At 35.5% G+C, this 27849-nt stretch overlaps 1 protein-coding gene across 3 annotated transcripts in view; it reads right to left on the bottom strand.

Annotated features, from left to right (window-relative positions):
* CTNNA2 (catenin alpha 2) overlaps positions 1-27849 on the bottom strand; it is a 1090206-nt gene that overhangs the window by 9732 nt on the left and 1052625 nt on the right. For 2 of the 3 annotated variants that reach the window (XM_054577629.1, XM_054577630.1), the window contains one exon: positions 17684-17827. The exons of the other annotated variant lie outside the window; for it this stretch is intronic. In XM_054577629.1, the coding sequence (XP_054433604.1) occupies positions 17684-17827 (144 nt within the window). The remainder of the gene's footprint in view (positions 1-17683; positions 17828-27849) is intronic. 3 annotated transcript variants of the gene reach the window in all.

The raw sequence follows: 27849 nt of genomic DNA, 5'->3' as shown, positions 1-27849 counted from the left end.
TGTGAGGTAACTCCTGTACAACTGGATTAATCCCAGGGGCATTCCCATTTGATTATGGGATCTTGAAAAACAAATGTGTTACAACGTTAAGTCATGACCAAATCATGACGGAAAGGACAGAGAGCTGTTGCTTCTCCTGCAGGGCTTCCTTGAGTGACGACAGGGAGGCGGCTGGTGCTCCACCAGCGCTGAAGGCCAGTTTTAGGAAGACTGTATGTAACTGCCCCAGGTGAAGTTGGCAAAGGATTTGGCAGAAAAGCACTGCAATCTCAGCCAGGCTAAGAAAAAAAAATCTCCTCTCGTTGTTGAGAAATTTACCAATTGGCCCTCCGGTAACTTTCCCAACTGGACATATTTGTGTCTTCGTTCTTAATTCATTTAGGTAGGTAGGTAGTGGTTCATCCTCAGCCAGTCCACTGATTAACTGTCTTCATTTGCATTTTTTCAATTATAGGTAAGTAAACCTTGGGGACTCCCATGAAGGTTTAATTACAGTCAACAAATTTCCTAACTATGGCTTAGGGCCATTTTTCTCACCATTAAAGGCAGAACAGTTTTTGCTCAACCCAAACAAGGCATTCTTGCTAACTTTGGAATCCCAAGAAGTAAGAATATTTAGATGTGTTGGCCCTTGGAAAGTTATGAACAAGTATTCATTTATTTAGGCAGTCTCCTTTTTTCTCTACTCCTTCCTCCCTGCAATTTATTCCCCACACTTAAGTATCTCCTCTCTAGTGTGTTCCCACATAACAGAACCAACAGAAAGAAACCCAACAGAAGTTCTAACCATAATTGGGAAATGTTCCTGGGTAAGAAGACAACATTTCTGTCACCACCATCCAAGGTTCATACATTGTAGCAAATCTTCAAAAGGCTAAAGCCCCTTTTTGCATTCCCTGGAGGAGAGCCAGCTAGCAGAAGATCAGCACCTTTGATCTCTCTATTTCCCTGATTCTTCCTCCCTGAGCAGTATCAGCATGACTGGAAGACAAATCAAGGACAAGCCATTGTCCAAGAATCCAAGAAAAATGTCTTCATAAAATGGATGAGCGAATTACTAATGGATCCCAATTTTGTAGGAATGTGCCAATAAGTAATGAAGGCTATTTAACACCTTCCAAAATAGTACCCAGGCTCCAGTGTGCAAAGTGCAACCACTGAGTGCAAAACAAAGCATGAGAGTCAAGGACCATATCTTTGGGTGCTGGTTGGCAGAGGACTGCACCTAGAAAGTAAGCATAATTTGAGATCCCTGGATTATTATTCTCCACATTTTCACCTCTCTTCAGACTCTACCACAAGGAATTGTGTCTCATGTCATATGGCATTATTTGTATGTTGGGGAGAGTCAACTCTCATCCAGCCCACACCCCTCTCCTCTTCAGGCATGCTGGAAAAGCTGGTCAAAGCCTCCACTGCTCCTGGGTCCTGCATAAAAAGAGTAGAGAAGACGAGAAGAGACCCCTTCTCCCAGGGACTGTTTGTTGCCTCTGCTCAGGATCCTAGTTCCCTCTTCCTCACCCCTTTCTTTCAAGTCATTTTCATTTTCTTCCCTCTGGTAAGATATTCTCACATTTTATGTTCTGCCTCCTGCTCTCCCTGTAGCTCCCTGCCTTTCTATCATTTCCTTTTTTATAGTGAAGGAAAACCTGGGCTCTGGACTCAAAGCCCTAGTTCAAACCCTGACCACTAGCTATGTGATCTTGAGAGAGCTACTTAGTCTAGCTCTACCTCAAATGTTTAATCTTTAAAATAAAAATGACAAAAATTATTTACATCTTTTAGGTGTTAAATGACATACTGCCCTTAAAGCTGAGAGCATGGCACATGGTAGGCCCTTAGTAAATCTTAACATGTATGATTACTGTGGTTTATCTTGTCTTAAATCACCATTTCAGAAAAAAAGTCTTTTTAAAATTATATTTCCCCATTCCTAACTCCTCCTGTTTACTTTATCCTTCTGACATCCCCCCATCCAGCATTTTAGGCCCCCTCTAACCCTCTTCTTATTGAACCTACTTACCACCTTGGCTTGCTCTCAGTGCCTGAATATTGTTTTAATGTCTTTAGGATAAAGGCGTAATGAAGTTGACAAGGGGAGTAGAAAAGCATCAAAAACATCTGTTTCTTTTGTAGTTACACTATATTCTTTAGCTGAAGGAAAGGAGGGATTCAGCATGAGAAAATGAGGGTCTTGTGTAAGAAGTATAATTCCTCAAATATCTGAGAACATTTAGGGCTTATAGGATTGGAGGAAGACTAATAGTAGAAAGTCAAGAGAGCTCTAATAGGAGATAGAAGGAAGACAATTAGCCTGGGAAAATGGTATTTAAACGTGTAACTTAAGAGTAATGAAAAGAAATAGTATAAAATATTTTACCCAACCAATTGTAGAGCCTAATTCCAAAAATACAAGCTGTTTATTTTGGGTAGGATATTAGTTCCAGATATTTATTAACATGAAAATGATATTACTTGAAAAGTTTAACACTTTAATTCACTAAAATCTTACATTGTTTTCAGAATTCAGTTGACAGCCCCAACTGCCTCAAAAATAAAGCCCCTTCTGGCCTGGAAGGGCTCATCAAACACTGAAAATTGACCTCCTAAGCCCTGTGCTTTATCTACATCAAAACACATACTTGGATTCCCCAGAGTTGTTCCGTATAGTGTTAAATCTATTTTTCCATAAGATGGGCTATTTTCAATCTTTACCTCAGTCTTAAACTCAGCACCTGCCATCTCCAGCTAAGGTGGGCCTTTGCCATCATTAAATCCATCAATAGACTTGAGGCACTGAATCTACATATTCCTTAGAAATTTTTAAAAGGCTCATCCAACCAGCTTCCCAGAACATGAGTATACCAATTTTATGCCATTGGTTGTACAGTGCTCACATTTATTAACCAAATAAGTTAGCAAAGGGCAGGTTTTGAGAAAAGAAATTCTAAAGAAAAAATACCAAGATGAATAAAAGTCAAAATCTAAGGAAGGGCATTGCCTGGGTTATGACCTGGAAAGACCAGGAAGAGAAACCAAGTAGAACAGGTGCAAAAGAAACCCACAATGGACAACATTAACCCAAGCCACACTTGTCAATGCTCCGAGCCTCTCCCACAACTAATAAAAAAGGATGGTTGATGTATGCCCAGTTGATGTATGCCCAGTTGCTGTCATTTCTTCATCAATACCTTTAGCGGGCATTCTCACTCAATAAGAGTACTTTGTTCTACTGATCCTATAAATGGTCTCACAATTTTCAAAACATAGCTTAGGCTATCTCTAGTGACTGAGGAAAGTTAGCTATCAAGATAAAAACCTATTCATCATCCCCTATGTTCTACCCTCACAGAGGCTATGCTTTGATTAAGAGTAGTATATTAACATCATTTCTCCCTCATTATTATAATTTTCTTCTCATATAATTCATAAAGAATGATCTTTTAAATATAATGCAGAAAACTGAAGTGAAATAATAGAAACATATGTAACAAAATAATTCACTAGCACAATTTCAACTTTTCTTTTCATTACAGAAATGAGAATTGCAACAAGAAGAAATGAATGTCATTATTCAAGGGTTCATGAGAGGTCTTCAGTATAATGTATAGTTTAAAACCAGTAATTTTAATTAAATTAGTTTTAAATTTGAGGAGTTGATCCATAGCTTTTTATAATTGAACACATTTTTCTAGCTACTTTTAAATATATTTTAGCATAGAATAATACCCTCCAATTTTTTTTCTTCCTGATCACTGCTTTTCCCATTGTAAGATGTATACTATCTACCAGTTTTACCACACATTCAAATAATTTCCCAGTGCTCATATTGTCACATATTCAAGTGGGAATTTTCTATCTTTAGTTCAGAAGACAACTCAATGGGTTACAAGCGTAAGCGTTTAACTTCCATCTAGATCACATTTCAGGTTCTTTTGTGAGTTGTTACTTTCTCAAACAAGACCTTTTGATACACAGAGAATGACGTAAGCTTCTGCAAAGGTTTCTTACTGACCCTTCTTAATATTCCGGAGATAGACAAAAGCTCTATGATTCACACCACACCTCTACCCAAAGTCTGTTCATCCTACAGTCTTCCTACTTTGTTATTGGCAACACAGCTCTTCCAACTCTTCACATTACAACTCCATTCCTATCCTTATACCTTCAATTTGCTCTCCTCTTTCTCTGCTTTAGGTTAAAATTTCAAAATCTTACATTACACCTTCTTCTCTCTGATCCAGGATCCAATCTGCCATCATATCCTGCCAACAGCATCTTTGAAATGCATCCATTATTTGACCACCTCTCAACTTCTCAAATGTTACCACCATGACCAAGCCATCAGAATCTCTCATCAAGATTGTGAAATATTTTCCTCTAGTTTGTTTCCTTTCTTCCACCTTTTACCCCCTTTAGTCTATTTTTAAACTAGAGTCAGAATGATCCTGTTAAATAAACTCACATAATGTCACTTTCCTTCTTAATATTGTCCAGTGGGTCCCCACCTCAGTCTGAATCCAAAGCTATCAAAATGGACTTCAGGGTCATAGATTCTGGTCCCCAATAGTTCTAATTTCTTCCTTTTTAACTCCACTCCTAAATACTAGTCCCTTGGCTATTATTCAGACAGACCTGTCATGTCCACACTTCAGGATCTTTGTGTTTTTATCTATGCCTAGACTGTTCTTCCCCAAGATACTGGTAAGTCTTGGTCCCTCACCTTCATCAAGTCTTTAACCAATTATCAGCATCATAGTGAAAACTTCACTTTCAGATTGCAACTCCACTCCTATCTTGACACCTTCAATTTGTTCTCCTTTTTCCCTGTTTTAATATTTCTTTTATAAACTCATAACTATCAAACAAATATTTTCTTCTTAGGTGTATTTTCCCCATCCTCTGTTATATCTCAAATACCTAAAACAGTGTCTAGCATATAGGTCTTTCATAAACATTTGCTAAACATTATTAAATAATTGCAACTTTATGAATGAGGAAATAAGAGGTGACAGGATTGTCCAAAGACACAAAAATAGGTCATAATACCTAGCTCCATACCCAACTCCCTCATGACTTCTACCTGTCCATTCTTCCATGGAAGATTACTGAAAGACATGATATTGACAGGAGTATGGAATTTAGGGACATAATAGAGAAAGTATACTTTAGCCAAATTGTGATACAAATCTTATTGCCTCTTCCTCCTACTATGCCCTAAGTGGTAGAGAGATTCAGGATTAGGCTTTCCTCAGAAAATAGTTACCATTTTATTTATGTTTATTGATTTCTTTCATTGAATAAAATTCTGAACTTCTTTTATAAAGACAGTTCCCCTATTGATGGTATCAGCATCTATGAGACACTGAGCCATGCTTGCTAGGTAAGTGCTGACGTCTTAATAAGTGATCTTTAATCTTCAAAAGATATATAAGGTACAATGCTATCATACCTATTTTCATATGAGGAAACTGAAATAGAGAAAAGTTAATATTTTTGTAAACTTGGGTTTACAAATTTCATACTACCATTAGTTCACTATGACACCATCTTTCCTGACCAGGATTTTACCATGGGCTTTGTCCGCTCTGAACTTTTTAAAAAAAGATTTTATTTATTTATTTATTTTTAGAGTGAGAGGAAGAGAGGGAGAAAGAGAGAAAGAGAAACATCGGTGTGTGGTTGCTTTTCACATGCCCCCAACTGGGGATCCAGTCTGCAACCCAGGTATGTGCCCTGACTGGGACTCAAACTGGTAACTCTTTGGTTCACAGGCTAGTACTCAGTCAAATGAGCCATATCAGCCAGGGCTGTTCTAAACTCTTTATTTCTAGCTATTGGTTCCATTTATCTGGAGCTAAGCATGAGTTATGGTGCATATTAACTATTCATATGATTGAGTCATGTGACCAAGCAGTAGGAGATGAATTTCCTTATGGCACAAAGGAAAAAAATGTAACACCAATTTCCAATCCTGTAATCATGATTCACATGAGATATGAACTAGCCAAGTAGTAGTGATATTATATCGTCTTCTACTTATTTTCTTACCATCAATTAAAAATGTCATCTACATGTTAAAAAAAGTGATTAAGTTACATCTAATTCTCCTTTTTTTCTAGCTACCATATGTATCACTTCCTATTTAGCCAAACATTATGAAAAATATTAATTCTAAATTTCTATATTGCCTTTAGTCTGCCATACAGTGGGCACCGTGATATAATGTGCGGTTGATTGATATCGTTTTTAAAAACCATGTGTGTCTGTATATATAAACATACATACACACACATATATATATACACATATATATATTAGTATGTGTCAAAATGTGTTCAATTACTAGTCTATGGAAGACAGAGCTCAGCAACATCCTTATATTGCATAAAGCACAAGATTATCTATTAGAGTAACTGGCTCTAATCTTGGCTATGCCATTTAGACTGTAAATTGAGGTTAGTAATACCAATATATTTCATCAAATTCTAAGATCTAAGTGAGAAGCCATATTTAAAATACCTTTTAAATTTTAAATGAGTATGTCACTATAAAATATTACTGCATAACTTCTGGGTATCTTTGGAAGTTCTTTTAGAATCTTCATCATAATTTATTGGATCACCTGGGAACCTCAGGCCCAAAAAGCTCTGTACAGAGGAGGGTGTTGCAATAGATGATGGGGAAGTGTAAGGGCACCATAGCCCTAGCAAAACAACAAAAAGTATTTCTAATAGGCGGTATGCTTTTTCTTCCACCTGACAGTAGCCATGACCAGGGATGAAATATGGGTGGGGTGGTCTAGTTACAATCTCATTTTTCCTATTTATGAAGAATGGTCAAGAAATGTGATTCTCAAAAGACATAAGACACAGGAACTTTCTATTAGACACCTAAAACTGGCTATGGAGTGCAGCCCAAGAGACACAGAAGGTCACCCAAAAATGAAGATAAGCCATCCTTGTGATACAAGTAGCCAGCTCATCCATGGATCTGTCCTTGGTGATTCCAGCTAAGTTCTACTAGAATCAAATAACTAATTGCTTATTTACTGCTTTCTCTTCAAAAGCTGTGTATGCAAAAGTCTTGTCTTCAGTGTTAGACTTCTAGCTACTGATGAACAAGTACTTCCTAGTTATTTACTGGCATGTTCTCCACATTAGCCACATGGGGTTGCATGTACATATATCCCCAGTGGGTAGTCAAGTGATGAATTCTCAGTTTAGGCTGCCTCTTCAGTGGACTTGTAAAACAGGCCCATTGATAAAAGTTGATTAGTACTTCTCTTTATTGGGTTAATGTACTTGGGATGTTTTCCAGGTTCAATACACATTGAGCATCCCAAGCAATTATATCTTTCCTACATGTTACATCACATAAATCTCACACACAAAAAAGTGATACATCAATTTATCCTCACTCTTCAATAGGAGAAGAAACTGGCTTAAGGAGAAAAAAACTTACTAGCTAATAAAACAATTATCAGGGATTTAAATGCATCACTTCTGTTCTCAGGTACAGGGTATTTATAGCTATATACTTAGCTCTGACAGCTTTTAGATAAAATAAAAATGAAGGGCATTTAAGGTGCTTGCCCTGAGAAGCTAGGATACTTCTCCACAGAGGTGTCTGCCAGGGCCTGGCCTGGTTTGGAATCTCACAGTCTCTTTCTCTAAGAGTGACTGTACTTTTAGGGAAAGTGCAGCAAAAGCACCAGAGGGTTCCATTCAATCTAAAACTGGAAATATTATTACTTTGGTCCAACAAAGAACCTCTATAGATGGGCAACATTCTGTCTGTTTCTTTGCAAAAGAGGTTGAGCTATACAAGAAACTTTTAAAACCACAGATTAAAGACCAGAGTATCCTCAAAAGACTGAAAATGCATAACAGTATTGCCAAAATCATAGAAAAATATTAGTGGTCCTCTGAAAGAAAGCCTCAAATCTATGAAATTTGAAAACATCTTTGAAAAACAAAAAAGTGCTTCGTGAACTTCCAAGAAAACAGCAACTTTTAACCAGTAAAGAATGATAAACATTAAAGGGTTGGAGAGAGTGTGGTACAGTATTTGCCTCTACTAAAAATCGTGAGTAATATTAAGATTAAAGTTTCCTCAAGGCATAATCCCTATCTTAGAGTCCCTATGAATCTAGCCTTTGACAAAGTTAAATCACCTCCATATTTATAATGAGATGTAAAGGCTGCCTCATTACTTTTTTACCTGATACACTAAAAAATGTCAAGGCAAATTCTTCAAAAACACTACAGCTATATCTTTGAAAGAAAGTAATCTGTTATATCTGGACTGTGTTACAATTCTCCAATTTTCTCTTTAAAATATTAATACTAAGGTATGAAACATTCTATTTCTACCCATAACTTGCTTGATTTCAAGGGCTCACCTACAATAATTTCAGCATTACAGAGCTAAATATCACCATAAAAATACCTGCATAAGTTATTTGAGGTTCAAATAACCCGCTGCATTTCTTAATGTTATTTTTTAGATATAAACTACTGTTTTACTTATTGAAAAAATGTATATATTTGTTATCTCATTAAGATTAATATACAAAGAGAATATCTAAAATCATATGCAATGATAGGTGCAAAGGATTTATTTTTAAAAAGTACTATGAAAACAATTGTTTTAACCTCAATACCCTTGTTTGTAAAAAGCAAGATATTTAAATCATCTTACCTTGTCTAAAGTTTTAAACAACATTCTTGCCAAAGCCTTATTTGCCTTCAAGAGTAAAATGCCTATGTCTCTAAGATAGGAAGATTTGGGGTAACTAAGAATGTCAGTTAAAGACCTTTAAAAGGGATATTAAGATTTTGGCTAGAGGATGATTGTGATGGGTTCTCAGGAGTCTTGTTCCAGGAACTACATGCTGATGCCAGGCTTGGAGCAGGTACTTGGTACAAGACACTGGAATCATTGTACCTGCCATCCTCCTCCCTCCCAGATGGAAGAAGGAAATGCCTCCGTTTCAGATAGTCTGTATGCTCTAAGTCAAAGGTCAAGATTGCAACCAGACTTGTGGTTCTCATCCAGGGCAATTCTGTCACTCCACCCCAGAATATACTTGTCAATGTCTGAGGACATTTGATTATCACCACTGGGGAAGGGAGGTTGCTACAATCGACTGGTAGGGAGACACCAGAGATGTTGCTAAATATTCTACAATGAAGAAACACAATAATTCTTGAAACTATGAATTATCCTGACTAAGTTAGACTAAAATAGTTAAATGGAACAAGCCAAATTTTTTTCTTAGGAAAGGGTCGAAACTAATGTCAAATCCTAGAAAGTTCTCACCTCAACTCCTGGGGCTTCCCTCCGCCCATTTCCTAGACTAATATATTTCAAAGTGTGATCCATGCGTCAGGTGCATCAGAAACACCTAAGAAGAGAATACAGATTCCTGATCTCTGATGTGAGTTTCATAACTGTGGAGGCAGAGCCCAGGAATCTCCATTTTAATTTGCTACCCATGTGATTCTTCTACAAATTAAATATGAGAACCACTACTTCTCTTTTCTGTTATGGCCATTTCATTCTGTATTTTCAGTTATCACCTATCTATAAGCAATTCTTCTAGGACTACCAATGACAAAAGAACATAATCTCTAGGAGGGAAGGACCTCAGCTAGTGGTTTACTGCCGTATGTTCAATGGCTCATCTGCATGTTCAATCTTCAATGGGGTCGACATGATGAAAAGAATAAGAGGGCATCTACATTGTACAAAAGACTATCTTTTACTGGAAGAGACAAGATAGTAAAAAAAAAATAGCTACTCATTTATTTAGTATTTATACCTTCTAGGTTCTGTGCTAAATGTGTAGCACATATTAACATTTAATTTCAATAACAATGTGATAAAGTATATATGAATATCATTATTACTTTATAGATGAAAAATGGGACTCAGTGAGGCTAAAAGGTGACCTTGGGCAAGGTCACACAGTAACTATTGGAATTCAGAATTCATGTTCCATTTAATGGTGGCTAAATATGGGCAAGAAATGTAAACCCATGCCTAACTCTCTCCAGCTTTTCTTTTCTTCAGATTCCTCATATGATGTAAGAAACTCTTGAAGTGGGGAAACATATTTCTGGAAAATCTCCTTAAAGGGGGCTAACACAGCTAAGCCTCACACTGTCACACTGCCTCTAACCTCTTCTTGTATGGAAAATGGTAAGGTGAAGAATTAGCAGTCACCTTGGAGCAAAAAAATGAACTTAAGAATAGTAGCCCCCTATTAAGTAGAGCAGGTCAGAAGGGGTCTGAGTCCTGACGCCAGTTTCTGGGCTTACTATACTGACTCTGAACTACATATAGACTGAGGTGAGAGAGAAACAACTTTATTTGGATGATTTCTCTTATGCATTTGTAATTAAACCTAATTAAAACATGTTCAAGTCTTTATAAAATTACTGATACTATGACTGGGCATCAATAATTAAGGGTACTTAATTAAAAAGCAAAATTTCACATCTAAATATATTTAACATTTTAATATATCATAACTTTCATGTGTGAGGGCAAATGAAACTAACCATGTCACTGTGGCCCTTACTTTCAAATTTCTTTTTGAAATAAATTGCTAATTTGATTAATTCAGTTCTTTAGGTAGGAATTCTGTATGTTTTCATACAATAGTCTTTAAAAGAGCAATCTACTTAATGTACCAGAAAATTTAAAGTATATTACAAAGAAATGTGTTAGCTGGAAAAAAATTACTTGATCTTTGGCTCCAAATCATGATACACTTTGATATATAATATTTAACATAAAGTCAGGTGTTTTCATGTAGGAACAAATGAATAAATTGATGATAGACTTCAGACTCATTTATTGGGGTTTTTCAGTGTGATAAGTTATTTCAATGGCAAAAAGAATGGCAAAGAAGCTAATGTACTAAGCACACATTATGTGCTCATTGTGCAAAGAACCAGGGGGAGAAATGAACATTCAGATGCATTTCCTATCTTTATGGAGCTTACAGACTAATTGGGAGACATAAAATTAAATGCTATTACATTGCAGTGTCATATCAGGAATGACAGATCTCATCATGCTGTGGGAGAATATCAAGGCAGGCTTCCTGGAAGCACTACAATATACCAACCACTAATTTTGTGACCTCCAGGAAGTTACTTAATTTCTAAGAACCTCATTTTCCTAATATTTTTAATGGAGATGGCAGTGTGTTCTCCATGGGATAACTGTGAAAACAGACTGCATAATGCATTTAAAATGCGTAGCACAGTGCCTGGAACATACTAACCTCACAATGTATCTTAGCTAATATATTAGTAATTGCTATTTATTACATACATTTGTCCTATGGAGCAAGTGGCATTACAGTTAACAACCTATAAATCAAAAGTGAAAGCACAGAGGTTAAGAATTTTGTCCAGTATTCCCCACATTGTAACATATACAGTTGATTTCAAAATTCATATCTAACAGCAATACTTTGCTCATCATTTTAACATCTACCTATGAGAATAGGGTATTGTCTAATTAATTTTGCAGTTTATGGACATCAAAACCATGTGGCTGCTACTATTCTCTGCTTGGCTTTTATTTAGGTAAAATGCTAGGCCTTGAGGTAAATAATTTGCCTGGCACATCTTCTTTAACCACCCAAGGTTACATTGCTTGTGTTGGTGCAGACAGGGCTGCACATCATTGGTAAGAAAACAAACAAACAAAAAAGGTCTTTAGGTCATCATGCCAAAATGCCTAATCTAATTGCTCAGTTAATGGCAGGAACTGGCATCCCACCAGTCAGCTGTTTCTAGAATGTGACATTATAACTGTCACTGCCAAAAAAAGTTACTTCAGTTATCAGTGTAAACAGATAAATATGGAGAAAAATCAAGTTTCCCTCTCATTTCTCGGCTTCCAAGTAACAAAGTTCTCAAAAGCTTATGAAAGATTCTGGCAATCTAGAAAAGTGGAACTATATGTAAAACAATCAGGGGGCTAAGCCCAGAACTGATACTCATTGCTGTAATCTCAGACCCACCTTCTCCCAGACCAGGGTTTATTCCCACATCTTAGTCAAATGTCAAATGCCTCCCTACTCCTTCTTCCTTCTTACATCTTTGAACAATTGTATAACTTTCTACACAGACTGACAGGTATAGTGTAACAGCTGTTACCATGGAAAAAAATAAAGCAAAAAAGTTAGCACTTCTAAATGATTATTGATTCAAATGTACAATTATGTAATTAACATACTTTTCAACATAGACCATAGAGGTCAGGCCCTATACTGACAGGACAGCCTGAGTTTTCCAATCATGACAAGAATGTTAATATATACATTTATTTATTTTTCAATGAAGTTCACCTTATTAAAATTAAAAAGCCAAATAGCTCTATCAAAAAATACCATTCACAAACAAATATGGTCCTGCACTGTTGCCTCTATGCCTTATCTTGACAGAACTTGAGAACTGGGAGCTTCTTAGCTCTGAACTTCATGAACTCCTTGTAATGGAGTAGGACACTAAAATATGCAAGATGCTCCCTTAAGAGTATGTAGTCTCATGCCTTTCCTTCAAGGAGATTTAATAGCATCATTTAGTAATATTTTATATGTAAGAACCATCATTTCAGACAGTGCTTTTTTAAGCTTAACCAAAATGCAAACCAATTTTCTCAAGAATATTTTTATATTACCTTTAAGTCTTATTTTTCCAAAGCCTTCTATTCTTAATATTTTAATACTTTGTTTTCCTGAATCTTTTTACAAGGACATAGATATATAATGAGTTTGTTTTGTTGCCTAGTAGAGGTTCCAAAACTTTGATGTAAAAATGAATCACCTGGTATGGGTTGAGGGTCAGATGGAGTATTTACTCACAGATTCCAAGAACCTACTCCCTACAATGATGGGTTCCAGAGGTCTGTAGCATGACCCAGCAGTCTGCATTTCAACAGTCTCCTCCCAGCCTTTGCTGGGTTAGCACACAGACAATCCTCTGACCATTTTGAGAAACACTCATTAAAATCAGAATGGGTGAGAAAAATCTCTTTGTTATACAGCTTCCATGTACCTTTCTAATTTCATCTTTTACCTTTCTCCATCTTTCTACCCATCTCTGCCATCTGATCTACAGTTCAAGTCAGCACAGAAGACACCTATACCTCAATACTGTGAGCATCATCTTTCTCTCCCAGGCTAATCCTTTCTCTCCTCTACCTGGAAATGCCTACCCACTTATCTCTGAAGGCTTAAAAAAACACTACCCCTACCCCTCATGAAGCTTCCTCTTCCCCTTTCCTATGGAATGTCCCCATTATTTTGCATGTACTTGAGTTAGAGTGATTATTATGCTCTATCACAGTTACTAATTCTGTCTCTTTTTCATACTAATGCCATATTCATCCATAGGAGAGTGAATGCCACATTACTTACTCAATAAATGTTTGTTGAATTATAAATCTAACTGATCCTCTATTTCTAAAATCACCTCTAGGGATATTTGAGGGGAGGAGGAAATGCTTTCCATCCTTGTCATTGTTTTCTTGAGGAAAATATAGTCTAATATATCTAACTTCCTTTAATAATCTATATTGTTCCACAAAAACTTTGTTTCACAAAGTTTTAGGTAAGACTAACTTGGGCTTTTTTGGGAGAAAGTTTTAAGAGAGTGTTCCTTCCTTTGTATAATTGACATTAATCCTGTTACTTCATCATTCACATATAGACAAGTCTAGCTTTTGAAAGTGATTTTATGAGATAATATATTCTAAAATTAATTTTTATGTCACGATAAGAAATTAAGAAACATTTTACTGGATGATGTAAACTGAGTCGTTAGAATCTGGGATAGGTGGGTAAAGCAGTTTTCTTCATGGAAGTCCAGTCAGCTAGAAAGGCCGCAGTGAAAACTTGGAAGGCACTAGGATGGTAAGAAATGCAAAAAGCAATGTCCTCTACATGATGCAAAGTATATACTGCAAACTCTCTATAGCAACAGAGAAGCTTTCAAATATAAATGTTCTCCTTTGTCAATGTGAGCAAATCATGCCCAAATCAATAACCACTTTTCATGTGCATTGGGAAAGAGACTTGCATAATCATTTGCAGTTTTATTTAGTGTTTAAACCTTCTTAGCACTGGTTGTTTGAGAGCAGAATCTGATTCCTGCTCAGTGTGCAGAGAAGCTTCCTTTTGCTTTGGAAAACTATCCAAGCTACATGGATTCTCCTCAGCTAATGGACATTTTCCATGACCATCAACATTCCTAAACCTGTCAATGATAATCCCATTGGTTATTCAAAATAATAATCCCTTTCTACCTTCATCAGAAAACCAGAAAGTTTCAGAGGTAGAGTTTCCTTCTGACCCTAATTCCATCCTTTTATTTATTTCTCTTCCACATTTGTGGCTGTGAGTGATCATATGAACTTTTGTGTAACTGAGAAAATGGCTGTCTAATTACATATTGATAAATCATCATTGAAATTCATTTACTTGCAGCCTCCTCAACTCTTCTAAACAGGTATATCACATATTGTAAAGTCAGCATACGATTAAGGGGGAAAAGGCTTGGGGAAGGTATAGGGCTGGACTTATAAGCAATGACTTCAATGTTTGACACATGGCATATCTAAACACAAGATATTCTTTGTAATTTTTATATTCTGTGGTCTTGCTGACCTGAAATGCTTCCCTGCATCCTTTGTATCGCAGCACAAATCTAAACCACTCTGCTCAAAGTTAGGTGAAGCTCTCAGCTTCTCAGAAAGCCTTCCCAGTGCAATACAGCACTCCCCAGGCCACACGCTATTGCTGGGTTCTTCAACACTTACTGTCTTTACCTCTAAGTTGACACGAGGCATGTGTCTAGACTCCCCAAAAGGTTGTACATTCCTCAAGAGCTGGAGCCAGGCTTTACATCTCTTTTATCCCTCACAGCACATAGATCTGTACACACCAATTCTGAACTCAACCCTCTCCAACACCCCAAGGAAATTCTTGCAGTATTGCAAAAGTAATTTTGAATGTTAGAATCTCAGTGAGATCTAGCCCCATCTATTTCCTAGTAGATAGGGTTTTTTAAAATTTCAAAAATCAGAATAACATAGACTTATTGAGTTAAAAAACAAATCAGGTTTCTAAATTAACACATAATTATCTATCATGGGCTTGACATTTTCCATTTAAAAGAACATACATGCCCCACTTATATTATTAACCAGATAATACTATATCAGTATAGGGTACACTTTAAAACCCTATTTTTGGACTGAAATCTTCTTTCCACTTTGAATAATTGTGTGACCTATACAAAAACCTTATCTCATCAACTATTAAATTTCTTTCCCATAAACCATTTCTTCAAAAATATAGTATAAAACCATAGATTTTTATAGCAGGAATATTTTAAGATATATCCATTAGATCATCTAACATCATTTCACAGATGAAAAAACAGAGACCTAAAAGACCTAAGTAATTTATGTTATTACCTTATTATTCAATGACAGAAATAGGACCAGTGTTCAGACCCAAGTTAATGCAACCTCTGTTATACTTCACCATTCCATTTAGAGCACAAGTTATGCATGTATTTTTAAATGATAACTTCAATACATACAAAATGGATTTAAAAACACTGAACACCACTATAAATGACACATGCACATGGGAATAAACGAGTGCATACACAATGCATTCCATGACAGACTTTCTAAATTGGCACGAGCGCACGACACAACCGTTCTTAACTCACGAAGTTTAAAGATGACTGTATTCCAAGGATTTGTAAAATATGAACATTTCTTACCTGGCAGCTGTATGAGGGTTGATAAAAGACATTAAAAACTTGAGCTATGATTAGATGTCAGATTTGTCTGGCACTGAAAATTGTCTTGTACTGGTAGTTTAGAGGGTCTGGCATTTTTTAACAAAAGGTAGGCCAGAGACTTGAGAGGGATCATCCAACATATATGCTTTTGGCACCCAATATATGTCACGCAATGTATATGACTTCACCCATGTGGCAATACTCAGCTGACTGTAAGTGATTATCACCTAAATCTTATTGGTTAGTCATGGCTCTATTTATCCTCATTGTACCTGAAATCCCTGCCATTATAGTTATTTTAAGTTAGAAAGCTCAGGTGGGAAAATAACTTCAGAAATCGCCACGTTACTTCACCCTAGGTAACAAAAAGGGCAGTATCAGTGCTAGCCCATTTTTGGACTATTGCTTTTGAGCTATTAAAATGCAATTATTAAACTGTATTAGTTGGGGGAGGGGGAAGGCAGAGGATCTACACATAAGAGGAAAGCTATTGAGGAGAAAGGACTCTTTTTTCCTTTTTTTTTAAAGTGTTTTTTTAAAGATTTTATTTATTTCTTTTTAGAGAGAGGGGAAGGGAGGGAGAAAAAGCAGGAGAGAAACTTCAATGTGTGGTTGCCTCTCATGTGTCCCTCACTGGGGCCCTGGCCTGCAACCCAGGCATGAGCCCTGACTGGGAATCAAACCAATAAGATTTTGCTTTGCAGCCTGACACGCAGTCCACTGAGCCACACCAGCCAGGGCAGGACTCCTCTTTTTAAACTGCCCCCAATTCTTCAACACCAATTTCCATACTTAGCCAATTAACTCGGATGTAATTATACTTTGAAAAAAATTAGTGATACTTTCTTAACATTTTTCATAATACTGATGATCCACACTAGGGTACTTTTATCCCGCCTCATGAAAAGTAACAGGGCCTAATGTTCTGATGGCCAAGTCCTTTTAAAGACACCCACCCTGATGCCTAACATCCCTTAAAGATTTAACCACCTCTAAAAACTTCCTTTGCCCTTTTATAAAGAAGCTGACATCTTGACAGTTTTAATAGGTATCCAGGAAAGAACAAGAAAGGTGGGGAAAAATGCTCACTCCAGTTGATCTTTTCTTTCTATATACTAAAGCATATAAAAGAAACAATCAGTAACAGAAACTCTAAATGAAACAAAGGACAGCAGCTTTTCACAGTTCTTAACTACCAAAAAATCCTATAAAACAACATCAGTGTTATTACATGCAACAAAAAAAGTAGCAAATTTGGTTGTGACAACTTGAAATGACTGTACCCTTAATCTGCAAGAACGGTGACTCTTATAAAAAAAAAAAATCAGCCTTTGCATTAGAAACACTCACTTGTTTACACCAAAAGCAAAATTGTTGATAATTCTATGTATCACTTTCTTCACAGTTTTACCGCACAATTTTAGAAGAGCCTCTCTGGGCAAACATCAATAAGAATATTCTGTGATCCAGATATCTTTCAAATGAAGAAGAACACATCCTCCTAAGAGAACCTCCTTAGAGAAACTCACCAAAGGACTATAGAATGGATTCATTCCTCATATGCAATGACTTTCAGTCCCAAAGGGAAGAAAGACTGAGAAATAGAGGAATGAAAATACCATTTTCATTTCTCAGGCTTAGATCACGCTTGAAGAGTGTATTTGTGCTCTAGAATTCTTCACCTATAGAGGGAATAAATAAGTAGATCCTTTCCCCAAAGTTGGTTAATAGTAAAGAGGGCTTGAGTGGTCACATCTTTACCTCCTTGAAACCCCATCCGCCTGCTTTCAAAAGTAATGTTTACAATGAGACAGATTAGATTAGAAAGCAAAGTTACTCACCATGGAGGAATCACTGCTTCCACTCCCGATCGGAGCTCCCTCAGCACAGGTTGGGAGGTGGGTAGAAAGTTGACTAGCCCTGCCCCCATCTATGACATCACAATCTACCTCATAAAAGGTAGTGAAAGTGCTCTGAACTCCTGTCTGATTTCCGAGAGATACAGAAAAGAGAGAGTGAGAGAGAGAGCAAGAGAAAAAATAAAACGTACCCTATTGGGATGGGATTAGGGAGGTGGAAGAGGGAGTGGGTAATTGGGAGAAAGAGGCATATGAAGGAATTAGGTGCTGAAAGAGATGGGTGGGCCTCTGTGATATTAAGCAGCCCGGCCATTAGGATTCCTCATTGGTTCTCTTGAACAGGTACGTGGACCATGTGGGAGAAGGAGGATGAAGAAGCACCCTGCCTTGTCAGGCATTGTAGGGGAAAACTGTAGTGGGTTCAAAGGGGATGAATCCCCTACTTAAAGCATTGAAGATCACCAAGAGAGAAAGCAAGGGCTGAAGCTCTTAAAGCCTGGAACAGTACATGGGGGAATCTCAGATGTCTTTTTTGGAAGTTCCATTGCCCTGCTGTGTGACCTTCGCCAAACCTTCAGGCCTCTGTACACCCAGCCAGTAATGATACTAAAGGGATACTTACCTTTTTCATTGGAATCACTGAAGAACTAATGCATTCGTTGTTTCTAAAACTGCAATTCTTTTTATTCTTCCTTTTTGCACTCAAGGGTGGATTGTGTGACAAGCACAATTTAAAAGATAAGCCAATAACCAATGCCTATTTCTACCTTATACCTCTTAAAATGTTATCTTTGACATAAAATATTACTGATAGTCTTGACTAAATTTTTCCATTTATGTCTTCAAACTAGAGAAAAAGAAAAAACCCTGACACAGCAAGATTTCTACAATCATAAGGTGCTCTGCACTGCTGCTCTCAGAAGTCAAGTTTAAGTGACTCAGTGATGCTAAGTGACCAAACATTTTTGTCACATGCAGTTCTGCTACAATCATATAGTTGTAGCTTTGTTTAACCTTTGAGTCCATTTTTTTTTAAATCAGCTAATGTGGAAAAATAATGTGGAAAGAACTTTTTTTTTTTCCCAAATGAAGACTTAGAAGTTTAAAACACGAACTACTCAAAGTTGCCAACTGGGTCTTATGACAAAACAAAAGGAAGGGGCTATTTTGAAGAACAGGCTGGTCTAGAAACCATCCACATGAAGTCATATCTCTCTCTCCATAGAAAATATTTTAGTAAAAGTTTCAAAATAATAGCTTGCAATTTATAGCATAATAAATAGGTAAAGCTTAAATAGCTGTTTCTATATGCAGATAAACAAAATTCCCAGTTTGGAATTATGTTCTTATGTTTTGAGCCAATATAGTCCTATTTCTAGTTCTGTCATTCTTGGCTCACTAAATACATAAGTGTACTAGGTAATCACAATTTAAAATTAAGCAAAATTGACAGATTAGGGAGTATTTTGAAACATAGAAGCTACTAAATTCAAACTAATTACAGGTTTGGCAATATTACTCTCATATTTTACTTCAAAATTAATGTTAAAGACATTTAAAGAATATCCTGAGAGAATTAAAGACAATAGAAAAGAAAAAATATCTGCCAAATGAGAACAAATTTTTTTCCTATATTTGACTTTTTCTGTTACTTAATAGAGGAAGCAGCAATACTCTGTATGTGTTTTCCTTATTCTATTTCCATTTTCAATAATTCAAAGTCTAAATTCAAATTCTATAATTGACAGTTTTTGTTGCATGAGATTTCCCAATTAATGGCCCTATAGAGTCTTATTGTCTTCCAGTTTTTACATATTCGATCATTGACTAGTTGGCTTATCCTTGCTTTTTTAATGCTTTATAACAATCCCATTTTGTTTTAGAAATTAGGCATTTCTTGATTTTACCATTGTACAGAATTCATTTATTATTATTTCTCAATTTCAAAATGACTATTATGTATTAGAAACGTATTTGTTTCATAGCACATGTTGTACAAAATTTAAAACTCATTATTTTAAAAATAGTAGTATACTTGCCCATTTTTTACAATAAATACCTTAAGATATTTTTACTATCTAGCAAAGAAGGCACATTTCTCCCTATGTTAAGATATTAGAATAAAAATGAAGTTAAATAATTTTTAAATATTAAAACAAAACAAACTGGAATTAGGTTATAATCTATTGTTATATCTTATTAATTATCTGTTTACTTGGAAATGAAGCATGACTTCAGGAACCCAATGCAAAACTAGGCTGCATCAAAAGGATGCAGAGTGGTGAACTGTGCTGACATTTTAGTATGATTGAATGTGATGTCTTTAGTTATATTAGTTAAAATAACAAAGCTGTCTTTGACACAGAATACAATGCCAAGGTCAGATAATTTCCTAATTTCCAGATAGTCTTAGGATCTAGCTTCTTGACACTATTTAAGAAAACTGTCTTATGGCAACTATAAATCTGATGCATACATTTTATGGCATTACATAAATGGATTAGTTAGCCCTTCAAGATAAGATACGGAGTAACTGCAAGATTTCAGTCAAGAGACCATTATTGGAGTCATGATTATAAATTTACTCTGGCAAGAGAAATGTAGGATTGGTTTCAAATTTTGGTTTGTTGAAAAAAAGTTTTTAGTTAACTTCTTAGTAAAACAGATTGAGAAAAGTCAGGCGGAATAATCTGTATATTCAGAAAGACTGACCTGCATACAGATGTGTTTACAAAGTAATTCACCATGGAAGATATAATCAGGCAGTTGGCATGCAATTTCACCAAAATGTTGTTATTGAAGAGAAATAGCAAGAGAGAATCCAGTTTTGATAGCACTGGATTTGAATCAGGAGTTCTTAGATAAAAAGATTATGTTTATGATACTGTCTCATATACAGACCTTTAGGCTTAAAAGAGTACATGATTCTTAGAAGATGATGTTGACTGGACCTTCTCCAGGATATTATTATCTCCCAGTTGCAAAATAGATTTGCAAAAGGAAATGGATGAAAGGGGTCAAGAGACAAGTTGTGCAGATTTGACACAACATCTAGCCAGAGTTTCAAGAAGTCAAGTTCATTATCAGCAAGGCATCTACACAGATGAAGGTATTTGGAGAAAAGCAATAAAGTAAGATATAGTATTAATAATGAAAGAAAAGATTAAAGTCTAAATTAAGAAAGCTTGCCTTCAAGAAAATAGGATCAGTATAAAATATTTGAAATGCATTTATTATCCAGAAGAGAAATGACTGTTCAAAATAGAGTAAGACAATGTGTTCCGAAGCGGTAAAAGATAATCTGAACTAAGAAAACTCCACATTGCCCATCCAGAAGTCATTATTACTTGTAAGACATATGGGCCATAACACAGCACATATTTCTTTTTTTGGGACTGTGATCAAAGCCATATTTTATAAATCATTTAAATTAAACTGAAGAAAGCATTTGACAAAATAATCTGTAGAGGAAGAATGTAGGTGACAGTAAGTTAAACACACTTTTATTTGCAGAATATAGTAAATCAAGAAACACAGTGAATGCAGAGAGGTACCCATCAGCAGACACTCTGCTCTTCTAAGCTGAGAATAATGAACAGTAAGATAGACTACACAATCCAGTAAAAGCACAATGGATAGAAAAATTTATCCTTTTCAGGAAGATTATTTACTATTAGAGATAAAGGACTTTGAATACCCTTACCCAACTGATATTTAGCCCTATGTCTCTTATGTAGTTGGAATGCAATACAAATGTTGAATTCAATGAATCAGAAAATATGCATATGTGAACAAGAAATAAGTGCAACTGTTTGAAGTTCTGATTGTTATTTTGTCATTAGAAATTAGGAAAAACATATGGAAATACATCTTTTTCTAGAAAAATGTTGTCAAAATTTTATAAAATCAAGTACAAAACAAAAAATTCTGTTTCTGTTTTGCTATCAGGGTCTCTTTCTTTTAGCTTTTATTATCTGAGGTAATCAAAAATTGTGCAAAATCAATAATGAAATCCCCAGATAATATTTAGTATATGGTTTTAATGTTCATCTTTTTTAAAATTTATTTTTATATCAACGTGCTCATTATCTTCTTTTTCTTCAACTGCCTTTAGTCCAGGAACAAAAAACAAAACAAAACAAACAAACAAAAAAAAAACCCCACAGTTTATTTATGTAACCAATTCAAAATAGTATGTTTCTTGACTGTAGTTGACAAATCCAAGTATATACAGGAAAACCAAAAAGCAAGAACTGAATTACAAATACTATTTCTAAATAAAGGTATTCACTCAATCCTTTAGATTCCTATAATTTGGTTCAATTGAAGGGAACAGATGTATCTGGATTTGCTCTCACATATCCAAAACTAGGTAAAATTGGGAAGAGGTAGCTCCTAAGACACCACTATAGGCATTAATTATTTAAAAATATAACTCAGTGAACATCTTAGAGTAAAATTAGAAAATTATATATAAAGAATATTTCAAAATTAGAATAATGTCTCATTGGAAAATGTTATAAAACAGTACTTCTTAAATAGGGTTGGTTGCATGTGTTTCACAGTTATTAGGTATCTCCCATGTTTCTAATTTCCAAGTTTTCACAAAATATCATTCATTAGCTGCAAAATAATTCTCAGAATTTTAAATAAAATCTGAGGCATTAATTACTAATAGATTAAGGTGTGAATTATTTGCCTTCCTTCTTTTAATTAGAGGCTTTTCAAAACAAAACAAAACAAACAAACAAACAAAAAAACCCTCTAAAACCCAAAGGAATGAAAGTTCACTGATTGAATGGCAGGTAATGGCACTGACATTTCTGGGGCAGAAATATCTGAGGCGAAAATGTCTTCTTAAAGCCACTAACCTTTCTACTCTTACAAGTGTTAATGCCCTCAAACTAAAATAAAAACTCTTTAACCCATAAGTTCAAGTGATACAATTCAATCAATCCACTGAGTAGATCCAAGTTAGGTCAATTCATATATTTCTTCAGTTAAGGTAAAAAGAGTTATTTGCTTGGTTCAGTTCCCAGTTCTGCCAAAATAGAGTCTGTTTTGTTATTTTTTGAATAAGAGCATTAGACTATAAAGACTTTTTCTATGCATAAAACAATTCAGTAAGATAGACAACTAGTTTAATTCCATTAGTGAATAACTGATTTTCTTCAATGAATAGAATGGGTATGGTCACCATCACAGAGTATTTAACTGAAATCCACACTTTGTCACAAAGCAGAATAACACCCTCCCTTGTGAAAGGCTACCTGAAGTCAGGGAGACACCTACACAGGTGTGGTGGAACAGACATAAAGCTTCCTATGATGACTAATGCCTAAGGAGTTTACTTTTCTCATAAAATTTCTTATTTCCCATTTCTTCCAAAAATAATGTCTTGAGTTTGTTAAATGCCACTTTTATAACATGGGAAGATTAAATTTGCACTGAAAAACCACTTAAGGGTTATTTTCTCTGAAGGTTTGCATAAATTGCATTGTGTAAAAATCAATGATGTACACTGATATGAATGTAACTAAGGGAGACTTGATGCAGAAATCAGAATTTACATGGTTATAGTTTTACTATCATAACAGATTGGGGGTAGGATTTTGGGAGAAAGATTGAATTATGCAATAACCTAGTTTACTAGCAAAATGTATGCCAATCTGTAAATGATAAATGGCTCTTTGATTTTCTTATGGATACAGAGTATCTCCACTACCCCTCTATCCAATTTGTCATCTGAACTTTGTTTTTATCTTACTGTCTTAGATCTGGACTTTCCTACTCTCCTTAGATCAGGAAAGTCCTTTAACCTAAATACTTGGCCTATCCACTGTAAGATCTGGAAAAAATTCTTTGGAACTGCTGCAAATACCCTAACCATATACCCCTTTGTTCAAATGAAGCATAAAAATGCATTCCAAACCCAAACTGAAATAGCTAGAAATTTAGATTTTTTTCCATTACTATTATACATTGATCAGTAGAGATGATCAAAAATTGATAATAGAAAGAATCAAACGATATAAAAAGGAGACTCTCAAGAGTTGCTTAAAGTACAGGTCTACAAAACTAGGTACAATGCTTATTACAATGACTCTTTCATCCCATTACAAAATACACTTTTTATGAGGAAAACCAGAACTTTTCAGATTGAATGCCATTCCCATCTCAACAAACCACAAGTTTTACAAATATATGCATATGTGTGTATAATTTCATTATATATATATATATATATAATATGAAACATATATAATGAAATCCCACCTTTTCTTTTCCCTGTATTGTATTGGATCAGACATGCACAGTTGTCAATCATTTGTTTGGTTCTTGATTATTGCTTGTTCTGGGGTTAGGGAGTAAATGTCAAATCAAGTGTCTCTGCTGAGTATATATGTGTGCTGATTCACATATGTATCTCTGATTACATGCCAACGTTAGGTAAGATTGATTGAATATTATCAGTTTCAAAATTTTATAAATGTTTTTCATTTATCACCATAAATGTTCATGTTGATTTTAACTGATTCTAATTTTTTTTAATGTTGTGAATCATAGGCAGTGAAAATGGCTATAATTGACCCATAATTGTCCAAATTTCTCTTTTCCAACTCAAATCCTAACAATGTCACAAATTATACTTGCTCACCTTGACAAACTTTTCTCCATAACTCAACTGAGAGCAATTCAAATTTGGAAAGGAGAGATTTAAAAGGCAAAGAACAAAAGTGCACATTAGGGTGAGTTACTCAGTCCCTCAGGAATAGATTTGGGTCCCACTCAATCAACTTGAGGACTTAGGGAACTAATGTTCCTCATCTCCAAACCGTGTTTCTATATTTTGTTAATATAAAAAATACATGCATAAGCAATAAAATTTATTAAATTTCTAGCATTTTCTTGTGGAGTCAGCTCTACATTATATAAATGTCTCTCCATCTCTGACCTTGAACATCAAATTCCTGTCCAGAGCAGGGTTATTGCTCTGGTATCCTGGCTTCCTTTTTATAAAAAGGAGCCCTTGTTACAATGGAACTTAAAACAAAAAGTGGATTTTTTTAGTTTTATCAGAATGCTTGATGTTCAGCATTCTACATTCTAAAATCTTACATTAGTGTTTCTAATCTTGTTCAGAATAATAAACAAAGGATAAATCTTTGGGTAGCTAAATATAATTGAGGGTTTTGGAATGGGTTTTATTTCTTTAGAACCAAGTGTATATCTTTGTTTTTAAATTTAAAAGAACACATTAAATCCTCTGAAACCTAGTGAACAAATATTAATTAAAAACATGACAATCAAATATTCAGGTAATTTCCATATCATGACATTGAAACTTATTTGTATTCTATACACACACACACATACACACACTCACACACACATATATATATACATATATATATATATATATATATGTATATATATACACTGAAAATTTTTGGCTCAACTTTTTTTTTTCCCCATGATATATATAATGCTGTCATATTTGATAACTATTACCCGCACTAAACAAATTTATGATATGCTATGATTAAGATTCTCTTTCCTTTATTTTCTCTACTCCCCTCTTTTATGCCTTTCCTCCTACCTTCCCCTCCTTCCCTATCTTGCTCTTCTTTTCCTCTTTCAACATTTCTTTTCCCCAAATGCATGTAAACTGGCTTAGGAGATTTAATAAGCGAACACCTAACTAAGTGAACAAAACCCATCTATAGAATCAGAGACTGTTTAATCTTCTGGCCTTTACTGCCCTCTCACTTTAACATTTTTATAATTCTATTTGTTTTTTAAATTATTTTTTCTCTTTTCCATTACCCCCTTAACAACCCAGTTAAGTGGAATTGGCTCCCAAATGCATCTTCTACTTTGAGATTTAATAAGAATGGCACCATTGGCTGTTGAGAAAGGTTTAAGACAATGAATTTAAAAAATTGGTTGCCAGCCAGAAGACTAATGGTGTTTCTTAGACAGCAGTTGTGTGAATGAGCATATGCCAACATACATCCTAAATTACTTTATTTCTTTAGTTCCTTATTATGACTCATGCAGAGCATTTGCACCCATTGTCCTCCATGACCTATTGAGTTTCTCAGCCACCTCTCACATGAGAGGAAGATACAACAGAAGAGGCCTTTCCCAGTTCCTATACATACTGTCACATAAAACATCACTTGCTGACATGGTTTATAATTGTGCACATGTACATTTTTCTAACGTATGTTCATCATGCCAGCACAAGACTGTAAAAAATGGCTCTGAATTTTGAAATCCAAATCATTTTTTTTGGCAAAACGTAAATAATCTATCCAAATCTCTTCAGTTTTAGAAGAAACTTTGACTTCTAACAAACAGATCTTCCTGGGGGCTTTCACATATTTCAGAGAAGAAACCACAGCTTTGAATCCCATGTATATAAACATAGGAAAAAAGGAAGAAAAATTTAAGTATTTCTCCTTTTTAATGTGCATTATACTATAGTTGCTTCTCCTTAATAATACAGCAACTTTATCATGACACGCAACAACATAAGTGGGGCCCAAAGCATTAGGTGCACTTTCTTGGCAAAATTATTGAAAGTTTGAGTGTGTGGGGGTCTCACATTCTTGACGCTCTCAAAACTTTGAAGGCAGTCATTTGTGGCTATTTTGCAAAATAAACATATTGACTTTTTTGTCTATTAGCCATCAGTGAAGGAGGATGAAGAATAAGGAGGAGGCAGAAGTGGCAAAGACAGCAGACTACAGATGCAGGTGTGGCACCAAATAGCAATCAAGCTTGAAAAAAAAATCATGAGAGGCCAAGAGTGGCCTGTAATTGAGCAATAAATAGCAAACCTTTATAATGCACTTGATTCAGAATTATTATAAAGTCGTATAGCATTCCTGTAAAAGAAGCCTTCTCCCATGCAAGGATTTATATTCTTTGCCAATAAGACTCAAAGAAGGAAACAGGCTTCTTGATGGTGTTCTGAATCTGAAACACCTCTGCAAATGCCAACAGTGCAAGTGATAAAAGCCAGTGATGGTTTGGACTACATCTCAATGAGGAAAAGACAATGGAAATGAAGCTTTGAAGGCAGTGATGAACAATGGGTACTGAGAGGATGTTGGAAAGCAACTCTGCCAGTAAAATATTGTCCAGATGAAGTTGTGGAGTCTGAGATCCACAAAGATGCTCTGCGCATCCATGTAAATACTAAGATTTGGAAAGTGACAAATGAAAGCACACAAGGCAAGCTAAACAAAAAGCACTCAGTTCTATGGATGCTATATACAGATGGACATGAAAGCTGAATGGCATGGGAAATTATACCACTGAGGCTGAAGATAAGAAAGGAAGCAAGGGAGATGCAATGTTCTGATCACTTCTTGGCAGAGAGAATCTTGGTAATTACCAACTTGGCAGAAAGAACACATTGCAAGACAGATTGCACTTGGTTGTTGAAGAATGTTGAAGCAGGATCATTTGGGAAATGCAAAGAGGTGACTATGCTTTGGAAAGAGGTACAAAATAGCCAATTTATTGGGCTCTAGGTGGGATTGCATGGACCAGGCTTTCCAGATGGTATCTCCATGCAAGCCAGATCAGCTCTTTTCCCAGCTACGATTTCTGTAAGCCAAACAATATAGGAACTGAAACCTTGAAATTCAAGAATGATTTTTCCACATATTATCAACTGTTCAAATTGATGAATTTTTGAAAATGGCTTGGGGATAAATTGAGTTTCCTGACCAGTGTGATTTTCACCAAGCATTCCCTATGTTGATAATGTTATGTTCCTGGTAATGCCTCACTTAAAAAGGCAGCATCATGGTTCACTGGGAAAAGAACCAAAGGTGGGAGAGCCACGCTTCAGAATTGCATATAGTTTACGATAGCTGATGGCAGCTTCTGTTAAAAGAGAGGGACTGGGTGAGGGAGAGAAGAAGCCAAGATGAAGAACCTCAACACATACGTTTGAAAATCTTGCCAAGAAATCATGATCCTCCTATTTATTGAACTTCTTATTTCTTTGCGTTTAATGATATGAACCAGATACTTATATTTTCATGAAAAAGGAAACACTGGAGTGATTAAGTAAAAAATATATAATTGTTAGTGTTTGACAACTATGTTAGTTTTTGGCAACAGCACAT

Source organism: Pteronotus mesoamericanus, unplaced genomic scaffold, assembly GCF_021234165.1.
Source record: "Pteronotus mesoamericanus isolate MK-2021 breed Mesoamerican mustached bat unplaced genomic scaffold, CSHL_Meso_final contig_44, whole genome shotgun sequence".
Classification (NCBI taxonomy): domain Eukaryota; kingdom Metazoa; phylum Chordata; class Mammalia; order Chiroptera; family Mormoopidae; genus Pteronotus; species Pteronotus mesoamericanus.
This window is presented reverse-complemented; position numbering and strand designations above follow the sequence as displayed.